General features: G+C 49.0%; 1 protein-coding gene across 4 annotated transcripts in view; it reads left to right on the forward strand.

Moving 5' to 3' along the window:
- AFMID (arylformamidase) overlaps positions 1 to 9,166 on the forward strand; it is a 153,354-nt gene extending 144,188 nt beyond the window's left edge. For all 4 annotated transcript variants that reach the window (XM_085882283.1, XM_085882284.1, XM_085882285.1 and 1 more), the window contains 3 exons: positions 83 to 218; positions 7,944 to 8,048; positions 8,634 to 9,166. In XM_085882283.1, coding sequence (XP_085738409.1) covers positions 83 to 218; positions 7,944 to 8,048; positions 8,634 to 8,675 — 283 coding nt within the window. In that variant the 3' untranslated portion in view covers positions 8,676 to 9,166. The remainder of the gene's footprint in view (positions 1 to 82; positions 219 to 7,943; positions 8,049 to 8,633) is intronic.
- Positions 9,167 to 18,419: the final 9,253 nt, after the last annotated feature.

The raw sequence follows: 18,419 nt of genomic DNA on the forward strand, positions 1-18,419 counted from the left end.
CCTTGTCACGGGAGATTCCAATAATGTAGATAATGTCTGCCAGTTCAACAGTTGTTTTCTCATATTGGGGTCTGTTTTTTAGGGAAGCAGCAGTGAGGAACAGCCCAGAGTTGTTCCCAGATGCTATATGGGCCAGCCAGCTTGGCCACCGCCTTGTGATTGCTGTTGGACAGCATGACCCACCAGAGTTTAGGCGCCAGTCTCTCGAATTCCATCAGGTATGTGTTAAGCCCGCCGCACACGAGTCAACACAATGCAACAAGATTGTCAGCGATAGCTTATTGTGTGACAGTTTTTGATAATTGTGTAATGTGCCACAGTTGACAAGCCTCGTCAACTATTTTTTCGGGTGCATCTACGATGACTTTTACGTGCATTGGCGACGACATGTTCAACTTTTATGATGGGTTATTCGTGACAATCGTGTATGATGGTGTAGTGTGAGACAGTCTCCAACAATCGCCAAAGCAGCGAAATGTATTTACCAATTAAACTTCAGCTTTCAGTACCTTCTGCCCGTGGCATCATATCATCTGCAGCATTTTAAAAAAAAATTGGAGCTTTTGTGAAATTTGAAGCCCAAAAATGTATTGTGGATGTTCAATGTAGTAGTCAGAACCTGCCCTTTGCTTCCTGCATTAACAAACCTTCAGAAACAGTAATAAAGTGTTATTCTAAGTACATTGTGTTTTAAAAACTTTTCATAACAATAAAACACTTTTAATGACAAAGCCCCTGCCTTTGAATTATTTTGACGTGTGTGTGTGTGTGTGTGTGTGTGTGTGTGTGTGTCGGCAGAGTCAATGTTTGTTTTCATTCCAGTACTGCATTACCTGGAGCCACAAAACGCAGTTATTGCGTCTCGCTCGAATAAAAATGATACCCTTCGAAAGTGAATAATCAATTTACTTGGTTGCAAAACTAATAATCGATTTACTTGGAACAAAAATTAATGTCCATTTCGACATAAAGATGCCTATTTCAAAAGCACCTCTTTCTGGACTGAACAAGAAGAAGCGGAAATGTAAGCTGATTGCAGGAGCACATTCCCAGACAGAATGGATATCTTGGAGTTCCAAGAGCAAGTTCCACGAGCAAGTTTGTTGAAGGCTCCCTGAGCCGGCCTTCTCTCCATCAAAAAGACTTCAGCCACTTCTTTCTCTTAGCACAACCATGGGCATCCGCAGGGAGGGGCAAGGGGGGCATTTGCCCCCCCCCTGGAAAATCAAAAATTTGAAAAAAAATTACATGGAAAATACAAAATGAATAAAATAACATTAACATTTCTCAACAGTTCATTCAGTTAGAGCAGGTTACTACTCTTGGAACAGGAATTGGAGCCGTCAGGGATCTCTTCCGAAATTGTCAATGACCCTGTTCATTCGCTCGGTCTTCTGGCTGTTCACTTTGTATGCAGAGGCCGGACAGACGTTTATCACTCATCGTTCATCTTAACCAGGTCTTCACCCTGTGCAGTGTGCTGAAGGACCTTTCCACTGTACATGATGTTGCAGGCAGAGTCAGTGCGATGAGAATAGCCTTGCGCACAGCAGAGAAGAGAGTGGTCTGCTTCACCAGCTCGATCATACCCAGAGAGTTTTCATCCAGTGGCTTATGCTTCTGCACGTCATACCACGCTAGAGCTTCTTCAACAAGGTTGTCAATGCCATACATGTGCTTGAATTCATCTCTTTCTGTTTGCTGCATTTCTCTCGGATGTAGTGCGAAAATGTGAAAATATGGTGTGTTACTTTCACCAAAGCGACTTTCCAGAGACTGGATCAAGGAATCCATGTACGGGACATAGATGGTGCAGCGATAGTACTCCTGAATGGAGCCTCCTACATTCGGCCGGTGGACCTGGCGTGCGCATCGCCGAGGCATCGTCAAGTCTATGCCAAGTTCTTCTGCCAAGGTTTTCACCTCAGGGATGATTTCTTCTGAGAACACACGGTCTGCACCATCCCAGTGAGCTCGGAAAGCCTTCATCAACAGGTTGATGTGATCTCGGACTCCCATCATGTCCATGTCGACTTCCTGCAGCTGTTGGGTCACTGGCTCCAACATCGCTGAGTACTTCGCAATGATCTTCAGACAGATGAGGAACACTTGTGGTTCCTGCAGCACACTTCAGCTGATACGCCGTCTGACGCGTACTCTGTGACTCGTGCTGGTTTGCCTCCAGTTGCTCCAGTTGTGCATAGATATCACAAAAGTTCTCTGAAAAGATGCGGATGCTTTTGTACTTTGCGCTCCATCTGGTTTCACACAACAAAGGTATATTTGGAACCAGTCTCCTGCGCTTGGGACTGTCACGGAAGAATTTCATGATAGATTTCACAGTTCCAGTCGTATTCCTCACATCTGCAATAGAATTCAGGTCATGAACCACCAAATTCAGTCGATGTGAAGAGCAGTGCACGAAAACAGCTTTGGGATAGGTGTTCCTGATACGGGCCTGTACACCATTGTCTTTTCCTGCCATGGTTGAGCATCCATCGTAGCCTTGGCCGTGGAGCTTGTCGAGGTTAAGACCAAATTTTTTTGCTTGGTCGATGATAGTATCTGCAATTGTTTCAGTGTCCACCCTCTCCAGTGGAATGAATCCAAGGAATTCCTCACGTATGGTGGCTGAGTCATTCCGTTGTTCCTGCAGCGCAACAAATTGTACTCCAATGGACAGTTGCTCGGTGCCTGATATGTCAGCAGTTTCATCTACAATGATAGAGAATCCATTTGATTCATTTGCAGCTTTCACAATATTGTCTCTTACTACTTCTTCGGAGAGAACTATCAGCTCATTCTGTACACAAACTCATGTGTATCTCGCATTTTTGCTTGCGCCCTCCATGTGATCCTTCAGGACCGTGTCCCCTGCTTCTATCCTGAATCGCAGTTGGTCACAGAGGTTCCCCGATGTACTCTCCTTCCCCCTCAATGTAATGTCATGGCTGCAGCAGAACAGAATGGTGGATAGTATGGGGAACAGTTTCTCTCGGTTTTGAGTGACTGCTTTGTTGACTGCTCGGTCCATCTGGCTCACGATGGTCAACTCTGGCCTTTGCACGGTGGTGAGGAAATTGTTGGCATCTTGCAGTGCGCCTTTGTGCCAGGAGGAAAGCATGTGCTTCCTCGCACACTCGTTGAAGTCTTTGTATTTAACAAAAGGAGTCACGATGAACGCACCCATTAGACCTCGGTGCACTGGTTGAGGGAACAGCACACAGTATTTGCACAGAGCACCTTTCAAGTGACTTGAGTAGGCCAGCCATGGAGAATATTGGTTTATCCACATGTGGCGGAAACAGCGGGTGCCCTGTGAATCGTTCTGACAGCTGTAATCAGTTGGTGGGACGTATGTGTTCATCAGGAGGTCATATCTTCGATTATTGGTCAAATGTTCTGTGGTTTTGACGTATGATCCAATGTCCAGATGACGAGGCAAGTCATTGGCCACTTTCGGAAGTGGTGTTTGGGGTGGCATCTGATTGGTTGCTGCGAGTAACTGCTCGTGATGTCCCCCTCTGCGCTGCTCTGCTGCTTCAACATGCATCTCCGATGTACCTGGGGTGTCTTGATTGTTGTCAGAGTCATCAGACTTACGTTTTTTAAAGAACCTCCTGATATCCATTTCACATTCCTGAAAAATAAAAAATGAGGTTAACATAACAATACAAATTTAATACACTGGTCTTCCCCAGACTCTATAACAATCAAATCAAGAGCATTTAGTTTGATTATTTTGTATAAAATCCAACGTAGAAAATTAGCATGAGTTTTGTTACTGAAATAAAATAAATAGCCGCAACACAGAAGGAATGAACGAAAAAACACTATCTTCCACGCCAAATATCATGACATTCAATCAATCGTGCGTCTTCTACCTGAAGAATTGTTAACATTTTGTTCTGTTATTTACAGTAATCTCAGCAACAAGATGTCCTCACACTTGACACGGCGATCTCAGGATAACATTGCCCCCCCCTGCATTTTTTTCTGCGGACGCCCATGAGTACAACGTGGGCAATGTACGAGCACGAGTGCCAAAGTAGAAGTGCCGCAGTTGACGTTCCGTCTCCCTGCACTTCCCTCAGAGCTTTCACCTTTCTCATCCTCTCCCTGCACTTCTTCCTTGCCATTTTGTTTCCTGAAAATAGTGTCATCGACAATTTTAGTGCGAGTCAAGTGTGCACCCAGTGCCGGATTAATCACTCGGCCCGTGAGGCCCAGGCCTTGGCCTACAAAAAATATTTGGCCTGCAAAAATTCCCGACGACGTTTTTTTCAGTCTTAATTATGTGACTGGACATGTGCAGGAAGGCTGTACACACCGTGAGGGAAGGCGGCTGGCACGTGGCCAGACAGTGATCGTCGACAGCGAGCGTGGGAACCACGTGATCACATCACAATCAGCCAATCACAGGCGTCGCCGATATCGTCTGGCTGACGGGTGGAGTAATGTTCGCGCCGAGTATGAACACACTGGCCTCCTCTTACCTTCCTGCGAGTTATCGAGCATCCTGACGCTTGCAGTTCTTCGTTTTACTCTTATTTGTCTTTTTTTATTCTTGACTATGGCCGACGGATATATTCGGCACCACGACAGTGGTACTGGCAAACGCGACAAAAAGAAGAGGCGTGAAACAGAAAAAAAGGCTGTCTGGATCCATCTTGAAATTTTTTTCTCCTCACCAGAGTCGAGATGAACAAACGGGATGTGCGCATGCAGAGTCTTCTGATGTCAATGTCGAGGGATCAAGTAATCTCGCACTGCATCACATTTCGAAAGCTGATGATACCAATACCATCGCATCAAGCAACGAGAGAAGCATTGGAACAACTGCAGCCAGTGTTGCGGCTCGTAGTTTCAATCCTGATCCTGCTGAATGGACTCTCTCCGCAGAACTCGTGGATAATTTCATCCAGAATCCTCCCTGCCAAGACAGGAAAGCAGATTTTTCATATACGGCCCGAGTGTATCCAGATAAAACACGGTATTTGCTCTGAGCTGATGAAGCAAATCCATTTCTCCGAAGTGATTGAGTCGTTTGCCAACCAAAAGGCACGAAAGAAGGTGTTTCAGCAGGGTGGAAATTGAATATACATACATTCCTCCGAATTTGTTTTCTGTATCGTTCGTTTCTCAATTTCGAAGCCGAATTGGATTTTACAGGCACTTGTATATTTGAAAGTCGGACAAATCGCCATTTACCGCAGTCTGTTCCGATTAAATTTCATGTTCAAAATCATCGTTTTGGTCACTCTTGAATTTGGCCAACGAAATCTCAAGGGCCTTGGCCTACGAAGATCTTAATCCGGCCTTGTGTGCACTGTCTCGATAAAACAAGATTCGTTGCTGACAATGTTGTTGCGTTGCATTGGCAAACATCGGCCTGTTTGCGGTGGTTGTTATATTGTTGTGGGCCGGGTATCGGTGGCGAGCACGACCGCTAGATGGAGCAGTAGAGTCGACCCCACCGAACACCCGGAATTCACATCGTTACCCTCGGATAACTCCGGAGGTACGGGTCCCTTACAGGACCGTGAATCGTCAAGAAATCAACCACGTGGTACAGGGTTATTTGCCAAATTTCAAAATACCTAGAGGCCCACGTGGTGAGCTACCGAGGGATTCACACCCTCGACGGGACGAGGCGTTTCCGTGCTCGACCCATGCGTAACCCGAGCGGATGGTTACCGAGGTCCCGTCGGTCCAAATGTACATCGACAGCAACAACGGCCTTTTTAATCACCCAACACGCACCCTGCTAAACCAATGAAGGAAAGGACGAGTACGAGCTGAAACATTCAACAAATGGGTATTTATTTACAATAGGTCGGGAAGGGAACACACAAGAACAGAGTTAAGCCGACTATAAAGAAATGAAATCATGTACAGCACAAGCACTTAACAGTTCCAACTTAAAGACGGGCCCACAGACAGAAGCACACCTAAAAGAAATGAAATGGACCTTCCTCGTGCGGTATTCGACGTCCAGGATCGGCGGGACTCGAACCCGCAGCTCAATGCCGCTGCAAGCACCGGGTACGGAGGACAGCGTCGAGCTCCTGCACGCGACGAGCCCAAAGCCGGCGACGAGACGAGATCAGACTAGCGCCGGCGACGAGACGAGGCCAGACTAGCGCCGGCGACGACACGAGAGCAGACCAGCACCAGCGAGATGCGTCCAGCCCAGTGTCGAGAGATGTGTTCAGCACTCGAGCAGACCAGACGCTAATATTTGTTCTCGTTCTTCTCGTGATCGTCCCGACCACCACGCTCTCCTCTGGTGGGAGGGGCTTCTTCTTCTTTCCACTCGCCTCCCGATTGGACTAGGGGTTCTCACGCGACTCGTGGCGGCCTCCCGATTGGCTGAGGGCGCGCGTATAGTGCTCGCCCTCCGCTCATTGGCTGGAGCTTTGAGCCGAAGTGACGGAGGCTCCGCCCACATCCTCAGCTCTGGCCATGTGCCTAATGGCGATGGTGCTGAGTCAGAAACGGGGCGGGTGAGACGCCCGCTCCTTGCCGATTGGCTTAGAGGGACGCGATGCTAATGTTAGGCTCCGCCCACGCGCATGCTTGCTGGCGAGCGCGCGAAGAATTCCGTGAGCGTCATGGCGTCAGGATGGAGCGAAAGTGTTGTTGTTGTTGTGATACGGGGTGTAAAAATGTAAAAGAAAACCCTGACTATCAAAATAACTTCGCAGCGCATGTATGTAATTCCCATTCGACACAGGTAGGGGGCCCTAACTAGAAACACACACTTATCGAAATAACTAAGTTATGGGGACGGCTCTCTGTCTGTGTGCACAAGGCTTCCAAATTCGTAACAATATTACATTCCAATGTCAAAATATGCTTTTAGATGATGATGGTGATTATGGTGGTGATGATGAAATCAGTTACTGGACAATAGTATTGCAGTGTCCCTTGTCTGTCAATGCCCTTGTAATTCACATTAAAAGTACACTGACGTCTTCTAATGTATTTGTCCCACATGTGATGTATGTACAAACTCCTCAATGATCCTTGGATCGATGTAAAAAAAAAAAAAATCGAGAGTTCATAGAACACCTTACCTTGCGCGGTATTTTGAAGAAGGACATGGAAAGTGTCCTTTAAAGGATTGCTTTCCGTTTCTGAGCACATCTACATTTCCTACGAATGGTGATTTTGGCTGGATCTCGATATTCCCCAACTTGAAGAGTGCGAGCAGCAAATTTGATTGGTCAAGATGGCGTAAAATGGCATATTTTGTCCAAGTCGCAGTCGTGCTCATCGGAGGGTTTCTGAAAGTGCCAACAAGGTGATTTGTGTTCTTCAGTGTTCAAGTATATAATTTAATTGAAATAAAAGAAAGGTTTTGAAACCTGGAGAAAAAAAACAAAAACAAAAACCCATTTTTTTTCAGGTGTTTACTGCCGTTGATGCACCGTCACATCACCAGATTATGTCACATGTTAAATTAGTTTTTCATGCCTGTTGCTTGTCCTTTATGACATCCCTAAAAAGAGTAGGTTTACTGTTTGTCAGTCTTTTATATATTTTGTCTAGTAGTCAAACTGAAATGAAAATCATTCCAGACTAAAAAAAAATTACCTTACTCCTTTGTCGGCATGCGTGCTCGGGATGAGATTCTGGAAAATTTGCCAAATTCCAAACCAAAGTACTGCCAAACTGCGAGTTTATGTGCCATTTCGTATTCTACATTGTTCAAAATGTAAAATTCAATCAAAATCGAGTTGTTCCTCGATCAGAGACCAACATCTGCAGAAACAGACTGGCAGAGTGAATAAATTGCTGAAGCCCACTTTGTGCTTCACGCGTGAGATAAAAATCCCTGATCGGATTGGTTAAAATAATTCTCAATACCATTCCTCTGCCATGTCCCTTTGTCGAGTGTACAACCTTCTATATAATTTGATTTTGCGTTTTCCGTGCAGCGCCTGGTGAAGTGCGGCCTCCCAGCTGTGTTGATCGATGTCGCAAAGACCGACCATTTTGACATCGTGGAACGGTTCAACCTTCCAGACTACGAACTAACCCAGGTACTTGTCGTTATCTCTGTCGACAAAGGTGTCCAGGGGTTATGTTTTCACCCCTGTTTGTTTGTTTGTTTTTCTGTCTGTGAGCAAGATATCTCAAGAAGTTAGGGACAGATTCAGATAAAAACTTGGACAGGTTGGGTGTCTGACAAGGACAATTTGATCTGATTTTGGTGAAGATCTGGATCCAGATGCAAGAATTTTTTTATTTCATAAGTGATTCTTCACCATTGAGAGAAAGAGCCCAAACTATATACTGTAGCGTGCATGATGTTTCAAGAAGTTGTGGATGGATTATGACAAAACTTGGTGGATGAATTGGGTAGGTGACAAGAACAAGTGGATTAGATTTTGGTTAAGGTCCAGATGCAGATCTTGCCTATCAGTGGGATGCAAAACGTAAACTGTTCAGTCTGGCAGAGGTATGGGCTCTACCGAGTGCCATTATAGTTGTTTGTGTGTTTATACTGTGGAACACAGCCTGTACACTTGTTGTTTACTCCCGTTTTACGTTAACAGTCTGTGGACTCGATTATTGAGTATTCATGACATGGACTTGTTTTTCTCCTCTAATCCATACCCGGTCAGGCCCTCAAGAAGCTCATTTACGATGAAGAGTTTGTTTGGTAAATGCAGCTCAGGTCTCAAGTGTTATCACCATTTCTCATTTGGTCTTTTGGTGTACGTCATTCCGAACCGGTCCAGCACGGTAATGGCATGCTGTTTCATTTTGTGAGTTTTAAGTTTGCTTTTGAAGAAATGTTACCGCATTAAACATTTGCTTAAACATACGAGTTCTTTGTGTGCATTTAATCGCTATTTGCGAGCTTATCCTCGAGATATTGGACTTTCTTGCCCAGTACCTTCACCTTGTAATGAAAGTTAATAACTGCATTAAGTTCATTTTAAAAGGCTGTGGTCATAGTCAAACAACCCTATAATTCGACATGTTTTTCCAATGAAAACCCTAATTTTTCCAGGTGACAGATGACATTCCAGTGTGGAGGAGGCTCGATGTTAAAAATGCAATTAATATTCTTTTTGAGAAGTCAATTTTTTGAGAAGTCTGTCCTTTTGAGAAGAAATGTACAAACTGAAAATAAATGTCAATAAATAATTTATTTCTGCTTCTTTCTTTATGAGGCTATATGTATGCCAACTTCCCAGCACAGATACAAAATCTACTCTGCACTGTATAAAAGTGGGAGTGAGCAAGGGACTGGACATGTCAGATAGGTCACAGTACCAATGCTGAGACAGGAGTGGAGAGGAGAGACATGAGGGTAGGGGGAGAGGAGATCAAAAATAACAATCGTTTTGCATAAGTAATTTGTAGATGGCCCCTTATAAGACTGCATTGTTAAGTGACTTACTCTCATTTCCAGTGACCATATGAAGGCTTTTGACTTGCGTGACCCATTCCCAGTTGTAAAAATAAAACAAACAAACAAAAAAAAAGACATGCAAATGCAAGGCAATTACAGCATAAATATAGCACATAATTAAACTACAACATACACTTTGCAAAAGTAAATTATTCAAATAGTGGATCAGACATTACTTTGATTTGCATTCAAAGTCATACCAGATGTTATCATTATTTAACCCACATCCACGACCTTGTCATATTCTAGTCACCCTCATTGAACTTCATCCACCGATCTTCAGGTTCTTCATGTCAGTGTAGAAGCCTCATTCCGAAGGGCTCTCAGCACAATGGATTGACCTTGCCACTGCTCTCGGCAAAAGGATTGACCTTTCAGTGCTCTTAGCACAATGCATGTGACCTTTTCGTGCTCTTAGCACAATGGATGTGACCTTTTGGTGCTCTTAGCACAATGGATGTGACCTTTTGGTGCTCTTAGCACAATGGATGTGACCTTTCGGTGCTCTTAGCACAACGGATGTGACCTTTTGGTGCTCTTAGCACAATGGATGTGACCTTTTGGTGCTCTTAGCACAATGGATGTGACCTTTTGGTGCTCTTAGCACAATGGATGTGACCTTTTGGTGCTCTTAGCACAATGGATGTGACCTTTTGGTGCTCTTAGCACAATGGATGTGACCTTTAAGTGCTCTTAGCACAATGGATGTGAACGTTTGGGGCTCTTAGCACAATGGATGTATCCTTTCAGTGCTCTTAGCACAATGGATGTGACCTTTTGGTGCTCTTAGCACAATGGATGTATCCTTTCGGTGCTCTTAGCACAATGGATGTGACCTTTTGGTGCTCTTAGCACAATGGATGTGACCTTTCATTGCTCTTAGCACAATGGATGTGAACGTTTGGTGCTCTTAGCACAATGGATGTATTCTTTCGGTGCTCTTAGCACAATGAATGTGACATTTTGGTGCTCTGAGCACAATGGATGTATCCTTTCGGTGCTCTTAGCACTATGGATGTATCCTTTCGGTGCTCTCAGGACAATGGATGTGTCCTTTCAGTGCTGTCGGAGCAATGGACGTGACCTTTTCTTACTCTCGGCGCAATGGATGTGACATTTCGGTGCTCTTGGCAGAATATACAGTATGTGACCTTTTGGTGCTCTTAATGCAATTGAAGTGACGTTTTGATCCTCTCTGCGCAATAGATGTGACATTTTGCAAAGTTGTTTTTGAGTGCTCATGTGTCACTGTTATGATCATTTGAGAGAGGGTGAAAGACCAGAGCCTATGACTCTTCCTTGCACCGTACACTCGGACCAACAGATGGCATCACAGCATGGGCCGGCATTTTGTGCATGCAATGTCTTTGTGGGATGAAAAGTTCTACAACAAATTCTGTAGTCCTGCGTTGAGTCTCGGCAGAGTCGGATGTGACTGGAGCTGCCATCTGGTGGCATGCCGGTGAGAACACTAAGTCATCTGTCCAAGTGTGTTGAACTTAATGATAAAGACACCACGGTATTCATTTTAATACAAGATGTTTGGGTTGATACCACAGTTCGATTTCAAAATTTTATCTTGAGTTGAGTTAAAGGTAAACTGCACTTCGTTTGGATTCTTCCTGATGTCTGATCAAGGGAGATCGGGTCAAGAAAGGTATCCCCCCTACCCCCTCCTTCCATTACCCCATTAGGTGAATGCATTTTGCCCACATAGGTCAGTATCTCTTGCTCTCTAATGTACCGTACTCTTCACAGAACGTCAGTACTGCTGAAGCAGCTTCCTGATCAGGGTTATGCTGGGTGATTTGCCAGTGCCTTCCCAGCAGTAGTTATGATAGAAATATGGAATTTATTCAGGGTGCCGGCGATAGCTCGCAGACAGTACTCTTCTCGAAGGACACCATGGGATCTTTAACGTCCATGAACTAATGCTGACAGACGGGACTCCCGTTTAACGTCCATCAGAGGGACAGCACACATATTGATGAATCGCCTCCACCTGTGAAACATCGGAATGACAGTTTATAGCTGGGTCGGGATTCAAACCCAGGCGAGATAGCTTAGAGATGAGTGTGCATACCTGTGGGCCATCCTGCCAGCACACATTATTCAGGACCGTCAGTACGAGTTGCCATTCAACAAGTTTCGTGTGTTTATGGTGAACGATCTAAATGGCACCTTGTTCCAGTGGGAGATGTGGTGCTCTGCATGTTTTAAGACCAAACTAGAATGGCACTCTTTGACATCGCGACATTGATAGATATGCCTCCACCCACATTATTACATCATTATACGTACTTGTACCAAGTTTGATTTAAATCCCTGAACCCAGATTCAAAACATTCAATCATTCTGGCTGTCAGACCATGCGTCCGATCAGGTTGAAATTTAAAACATATTGTTGTGGTTGACGAAATTCGCAAACCACCATTCAGGTCCCTTAGGTGAGATATCTCTGTAAGTATATGTGTAGTTAGGCCCAAACCCGTTGTTTAGAGGGAATAAATGTCATTCATGCGTGCTGCGACCCTTCGAGATAGCCGTTTTTGTTTTACTATCTTTATTTTGGACCAGCCGCCATTACTACCACCACCAACCACGTCTCAATAGCCATCACACAACAACCACCAACCGCAACGCCGCTTCACAACAACAGCCACGACCTTTACCGTCACAACTCGCCCTCGCAACCATCGCATCACCGCCATTTCCGCGCCGCTTGTGGGCACCGATACTGGACTCGTGCAGGGCGCGCACCGAGCAGCGTATGCAGAAACATCACGGCCTTTCCGAAGAAAACGGATCAAAAACGACTCACGCCCACTTCTGTTCCGTCCTATCGGCGAGCGTGGGGCGATTTGGCCCCGCCCCCAGGTGCGTTGGAGTAATATCGCTATATGCAAATTCATGGATCAAAAAGCATTCACGCCCACTTTTCCTCGGTCCAATGGGGAGCCAGTTAGAGGTGAAGGGTCGGAGGTAAAGGGTCGAAGGTGAAGGAGCGAGGCCACGGGGCATATAAGGGGCTGCGTTCGTCAGTCAAGGCAGTGAAGAGTTCGGAGGGGAGAGAGTGAAGAGTTCGGAGCCAGTGAAGAGTTGGGACGAGTCAAGAGAGGAGACGGAGAGGGCGGTTGGACGGAGCTGTGGAGAGGTGGCGGCGGCGAAGGCGGTCGAGGGGGTGCTCGTGTCGGAGTCGGGAGCTGCGGAGGGAGAGGCCGGCGGCGCGACCGAGGTCGTGGTGGAGACGCTCGTCGCGGGACCCGAGACAGGGAGATATCCTCCTTCCCCCGAGCATCAACAACCCCCTCCTGTTTCCCCCCGCGCTGAGATAGTGCGAGAAGGGGGCCCCGTTCCCACCCCCTACCAGACACTGTCCGCGAGGCCCGCGGAGTCGGGGCGCCACTGCCATCTTGCGGCTCATCATCAGACGGGTGGGCCCGACGCGGTCTCGGCCCCAGGCCCGCCTACCCCCCTCATCCTTGAGGGTGGTCCTTTTCTTTTGCTTTGAGTGTATGTGTTGTCGGCGCCGTCTGTGAAGTAAAACTGTATATGTGTTGCCGTGTGCTCGGTAGTCGGTTAGATCTGCATTGTTGCATTTGCTTTTTGTGTATTATTGTGTTTCTTCTTCTTTTACATTTGCTTTTGGTGTAATTGTATATGTGTGCTTTCCGTTCATCGCGAAATAAATGTGCTTCATGTTGAACTGTTTTCCCGTTTCGCTTCGTCTTTTCCTTTATTGAATCTCCATCTTACTTCACGTAAAGGGTTGGTCGTGGGCTAAATACGCCCAATAATTAATCGAACCATCGAGGCCAACGATAACACCGCTCGGTTATCCCGATAGTACGGAACGGGTCGCTTAAAGTGGCCCGTGTCCGAAGTCGACCTGCGGCGAGGTGCGATCGCCCGGTCTACCCTCCGTGTGGGTACTTAGGTAGGTCGAATTTGGCGAGCAACCCTATCCCACGCGGGGGCCGATTGGCACGATCGTGGTGAGGCCGAAAGGTCCACCCGTGACTAGTTCCCGGCGTTAGTCCGAGAGGGTCACGACGGGATTGTCCGTCCGGTGGGCGACGTGCCGCGATTCGAGTTACGTGGCCGTTCGTACGCCGGCGGGCGCGAATCCGCAACACTGGTGTCAGGAGTGGGATACAAACTCATCGCCCTCCTCGCGGCACTGGTATCGGAGAACGGGAAAACGGGCTCTCCTGTCTCCGGCTAAATTCACGGGAATCGGTCCAGGGGTGAGAGGAGCGACCCCCGATTCCCTCCAAATTACGAGCGATTCAAATTAACCCTTTACGAGAAGCAAGATGGCGTCTCAAGGCGAGCGGGAGCCGGGGGTATTAGAAATGGATGCAGAATGTGTAGAATCCATGGTCCAGGATGAAATCCCCGTGCAGGAAATGTTGGTTGTACAGGAAAACGAACTCGCCCAACTGAACCCAGAGCCCGAAATAGGTGCGGCGGCGGCCGCGGTGTATGACACCTCCCCTCCCCCTCTCCACCAAAACCTCCCGATTCTTGCCGAATCGGCTCACCCAAGCGCACCCGACATGGCCCAGCTATTCACCATGCTGGCAAAGATGAATGCGGATGCGCAACAAATGAATGCGGAAATGAAAACGAGGATGGATGCGAATACACAACAAATGAATGCGGAAATGAAAAACGAAATGAAAGGAATGAACAAACAAATTAACGAAAAGATGGATGCGAATGCACAGCAAATGAACGGAATGGAAACAAACATGAAGGAAGAAACTAAAAAGCTGCGGGGTGAGACGCAGAACATGGGCCGAAGCCTGCAGGCGGGCACGAAGGCAGTGACCAGGGAGCTAAAAATGGCGACTCCACGTGTGGGAGCGAACGAGCTGGGAGGGGGTGCAACGGCTGTCGGGCCCGCGGTGGAGGCGGGTGAAAAAATAATTCGGGGGGCGTGTTGGGCGAGGGTCGTGACAGAAAAAGTGACGGTAACCGAGAGGGACAAACTAATTGGGGTGACGGAGACGTGCACGAGGGAGATAACAAGGGAAGAGACGGAAATGATAGTTGAGACAAGGGAGGTAAAGGGTGAAGAGGTGACTGAGTTGGCAGAGACACGGGAGATGGGAACGATAGAGGGAAGACAACACGATGAAGACGGGGTAAGTGACGCACACACACACACGGAGGTAGTGGAGGACAATGGGGGTGAGCTGGTGGACTGGGTGGAGACCCAGTGGGAGCAGTTGGATGGCCTCCTCCAGGAACGAGGGGAGGGAGTATGCCCCCTTGAGGCGAGTCACGACCAGGTGAGTTCGGTCGTGCTTTGCGAGGTCGAGGGGACGAGTGCTGCGGACAGGTGCACGGAGAGCTTGGGGGGTATAGAGGCCCCGGAGACCCTTGTGGGGACACAAATCCCCAGTGTGGTTGTCCCTGTGTGTGTGGTGCAAGGTGTGAGTGCGTCCCCGTGTGTGGAAGCGACCCTGTGTGTGAGTGGTGTGGTGGCGATTGTGCCGGAGTACGTGCTTCCCAGCACGCCGTGTGTAAAAGGGGCACCGCAAGTGGAAGAGGCCGTGTGTGTGAGTGAAACGGCCAGTATGAGTGAGGCACCGCGGTTGAGTGCCCCCGCGTGTGTGAGGAACGGTGTATGAGTGAGGCACCGCGGGTGAGTGCCCCCGCGTGTGTGAGTGGTGTGGTTTGTGTGAGGGAAATGGCACGAGTGAGTGGAAGGCCGCGAGTGAGGGGAGCCACGTGTGCAAGGGTAATGGCATGCGTGAGTGAACGGCCGAGTGCAAGGGAGACCGTGTGTGTGAGAGAGCGGTATGTAAGGGAGATGTCGGTGGGCATGTGTGAACATGCAGCCGCGTCTCCCGGGGTGAATGTAATGGAATGGAGTGTGAGCGTCGTAACACGCAGGTGTGCGTGGGTCGAATGGCGACGACGGCGACATGAGAGGAAAGAAAGCCGAGTAGCGGCTGTAGTTGTTTCGGGGACCGTGCCGGGTTCACCCAGCAGTGAGCACGAGGTCCGTGCTGTGCAACGCACGAGGCCCCCACGTGCTCGCTTGCGAGAGTGAAGTCCCGGTCCGGAAACGCACGCGGTGGATTTGCCGATCCCGCGGACGGACAAAGTTTAGGCAGGATTATGGATTTGGACCGGACGGGTTCTCCACGCGATCGTGTGTGTTAAGCTCCACCGGGCAAAGCACATGTGTTCGCGTGGGGAACCCCTCGAGACGTGGGGCTTGTGTTTTTTTATATGCGCACGGTGACGTCATGACTGCACGCGGGGTTGGAATCCGGCAGGAGGGGTATCCCTGCCGGATGGTACCGGCCAAGGAGGGACGAGGAACACGTGCAGCTGCATGACGTCACGGGCAGGTGCAAAGTGCGCGAGCGGCGAGTTGCCGCGCTGGTGATGCGCATGTAAAAAAAAAAAAAAAAAAAAAAACAAGCCTCACTTTCGGGTGCACAGGATTCCTGGGCAAGGGGTGGAAGACCCCCTTGACCGGGGCACAGGATGGAAACTAGTTAGGGGTAGGGTTAGCTTAGCTAGACCGACTTCATGGGGCAGGGGTAAGTCCTCATGGAGTCCGTGGAATGGATGAGTTAGAGGGATTGTAGCCAGATTTAGGTGGGGAAATTGATTAATGGGATTATTTGGAGACAGTGACAGACTTGTGGATGTGTAGCGGGGACGTAGTTTAGCTACGTAGTGTTAAAAGGAACGTGCTACTAGTTTAAGGGACGACGTGGGAGCACGAGTTAGTGAGGGGATGTAGTCAGAAGGATGGCAGAGTTCAGCGGTGAGTGTGTTGAAGAGTTGGTGAGTGAAGTGGAAGCATGTGCTTGGTGAGTGAGTGAGGCCAGCGGGTCTGTGTGAGTGGAGCGAATGGGGAATGCATGGTGCGATGAGTGATTGGGGGGAGGTGTGACTCCCGCCCAAGGGACCCCGGGGTCAGTGTAGAGTGAGTTAGGGGGTTAGTTAAATTGAAAAATGGAGGTCGTTTTGCTGTTGGTGTGAATGTAGGCTCGAAACCCGTTTGGAGGGGTGCAGGAGCCCTGTTGACGGGCTTGGGAGCGTGGCTGCGAAAGGTGAGTATCGCTGAGTGGGTACCCCGGGCACCAGGCTAGTCGGCCGTGGTAGGCCAAGGGCCCATGGGGGGGCCGGGATAGCGTAGTGGGCACGGGTGCGCCTGCTTGGTGCGGGGGCCGGGGGCGCCATTAGCCGCGTGGGCAGTGTTGTGGGCACGGGTGACCCTCGGAAAGGGGCCTGGGAAGCCAGCCTGCCACGTGTGCGTTTCAGGGGAGGTGCCATGGGGGGCACTCCCCGGTGTTAGGGAGCTGGTAGGCTCGGAGGCAGTGTAGTGCCCGGGGGTGCCATCGTCGGAGAATCGGCAGAGGGTCGTGCCTGCCAAAGGGAGCCACGTGTCCCAGCCATGAGACCGTGTGAGGGCACGGAGAGAAAATTGGGGGGCGAGGCCCGAAATTGTAAGGACACCAACACAGGCGACGGGAATCTGGGTTGTTAGAACCAATAGTTTAAGCGAGAGGCGCTTGTTGAAAGCCCCGGGGTAGTTTAACAGTTAAATGGTTCGGGTAGATTAGGAAGTGTACCCCTCCGCACCATCCATCCCCTCGCTCTCGTTGTGGGCCGCTGGACCCACTTTGTGTTATAGATCGCTGAAGTCTGGGGAGGCCATTCTGAGGCTTCGTTTGGCCTCGGCACAGGACGTTAGCTCTCCCTTATTCCCCTCCGGGAAGGGAACGTAGGGGTTGGGAGTAGGCTAGGTGACAGGATAGGTTAGCCGAACAAGGACAGTACAGGGGGTTAGGGGACGATTTATAGTGGGGAAGTAAAAATAAAAAAATAAGTTGGGGCTAAATTGGGGTTTGGACAAATTAAGGGAGTGGGTATGGACAGTGACAGGCAAAGGCGATAGGTTGGGAGGGAGACCGTAGGGTAGGACCGAGCCCGCCTTCCGAGTGGCCAGCACCACCGCACTCCCTCCACCAACCTCCACTGAACGGCAAAGGCTGGCCAGCTTCATCTGCTGGCTGCGTTGCTGCAAGGCAAAGGCCGGCCCACTTCATCGGCAGCTGTTGTTTTGCTGCAAGGCCTGTGCCGGCTGGATCGTCTGCAGTTGCTGTGCTGCAAGGCCTGTGCCAGCCGGATCGTCTGCAGCTGTTTTCTTCAAGGCCTGTGCCGGCCAGTTCGTCTGCCGGCTGTGTTTGCCTGCAGCGGCCTTCTTCTGCGGGCTGTGTTTGCCTGCTACCTTTGCCATGCCATGCCCACTGCCCCTGTTCACCAGCCCCGTTCAATTTTTGCTTTGCCCCCCCCCCCTGTTCATTGCCATGTGCGCCAGGATCAGAAAGCAACAGTTTGCAAGCTGCGAGAACTGCCCTGTTGGCAGCTACAACACGGGCCTGCAGTAGCGGCCCGTGCACCGTGTTTGCGTTCATCCATTCAAACCATTCATCCATCCATTCGTTGTGTTCATTGCGTGTGCCACTTGAGCTGGCACGGAGACTACGTTTGTGCAGCCCATGCACCGTTGTGGTTCACTGCGTTCAGTTCAAAAGGGAAGGCCTTGGACTGCGTGTGAGCAGCCGGCCACGTTCCCTGTCACCTGCATTGTTTGAGCCAGAGACTGCATGCGAGCAGCCTGGCTCCCTGCTAACTGCTTTCTTTTTGCAGAGTTCATTGATCCTGGGCCATGGTTTAGTGTAAAATTTGTAATTTAAGGATAAGATGTACTGTACATATGAGTGCGCCCCCGGCATGTATGTCTTAGCGCCGGCAATTTTATTTAAGTCGTCCGTGTGAGTGAGTTTGTTTAGGTAGTTACTCAGCCCTCAGGTTATTTATTTTGGGGACACGAATACCATGAATGTCGCACTCAGGGATCCTTAGGTAAAATGTACTAGGGGAAAACTACACATGATGGCACACGAAATTTGACGACTCGGGACGAGTCTGTAAAAAGGGGAGGGGGGTAGTG

Source organism: Eptatretus burgeri, chromosome 5, assembly GCF_056783735.1.
Source record: "Eptatretus burgeri isolate ZD-2024b chromosome 5, Ebu_testis_v1, whole genome shotgun sequence".
In the NCBI taxonomy this organism is placed as follows: domain Eukaryota; kingdom Metazoa; phylum Chordata; class Myxini; order Myxiniformes; family Myxinidae; genus Eptatretus; species Eptatretus burgeri.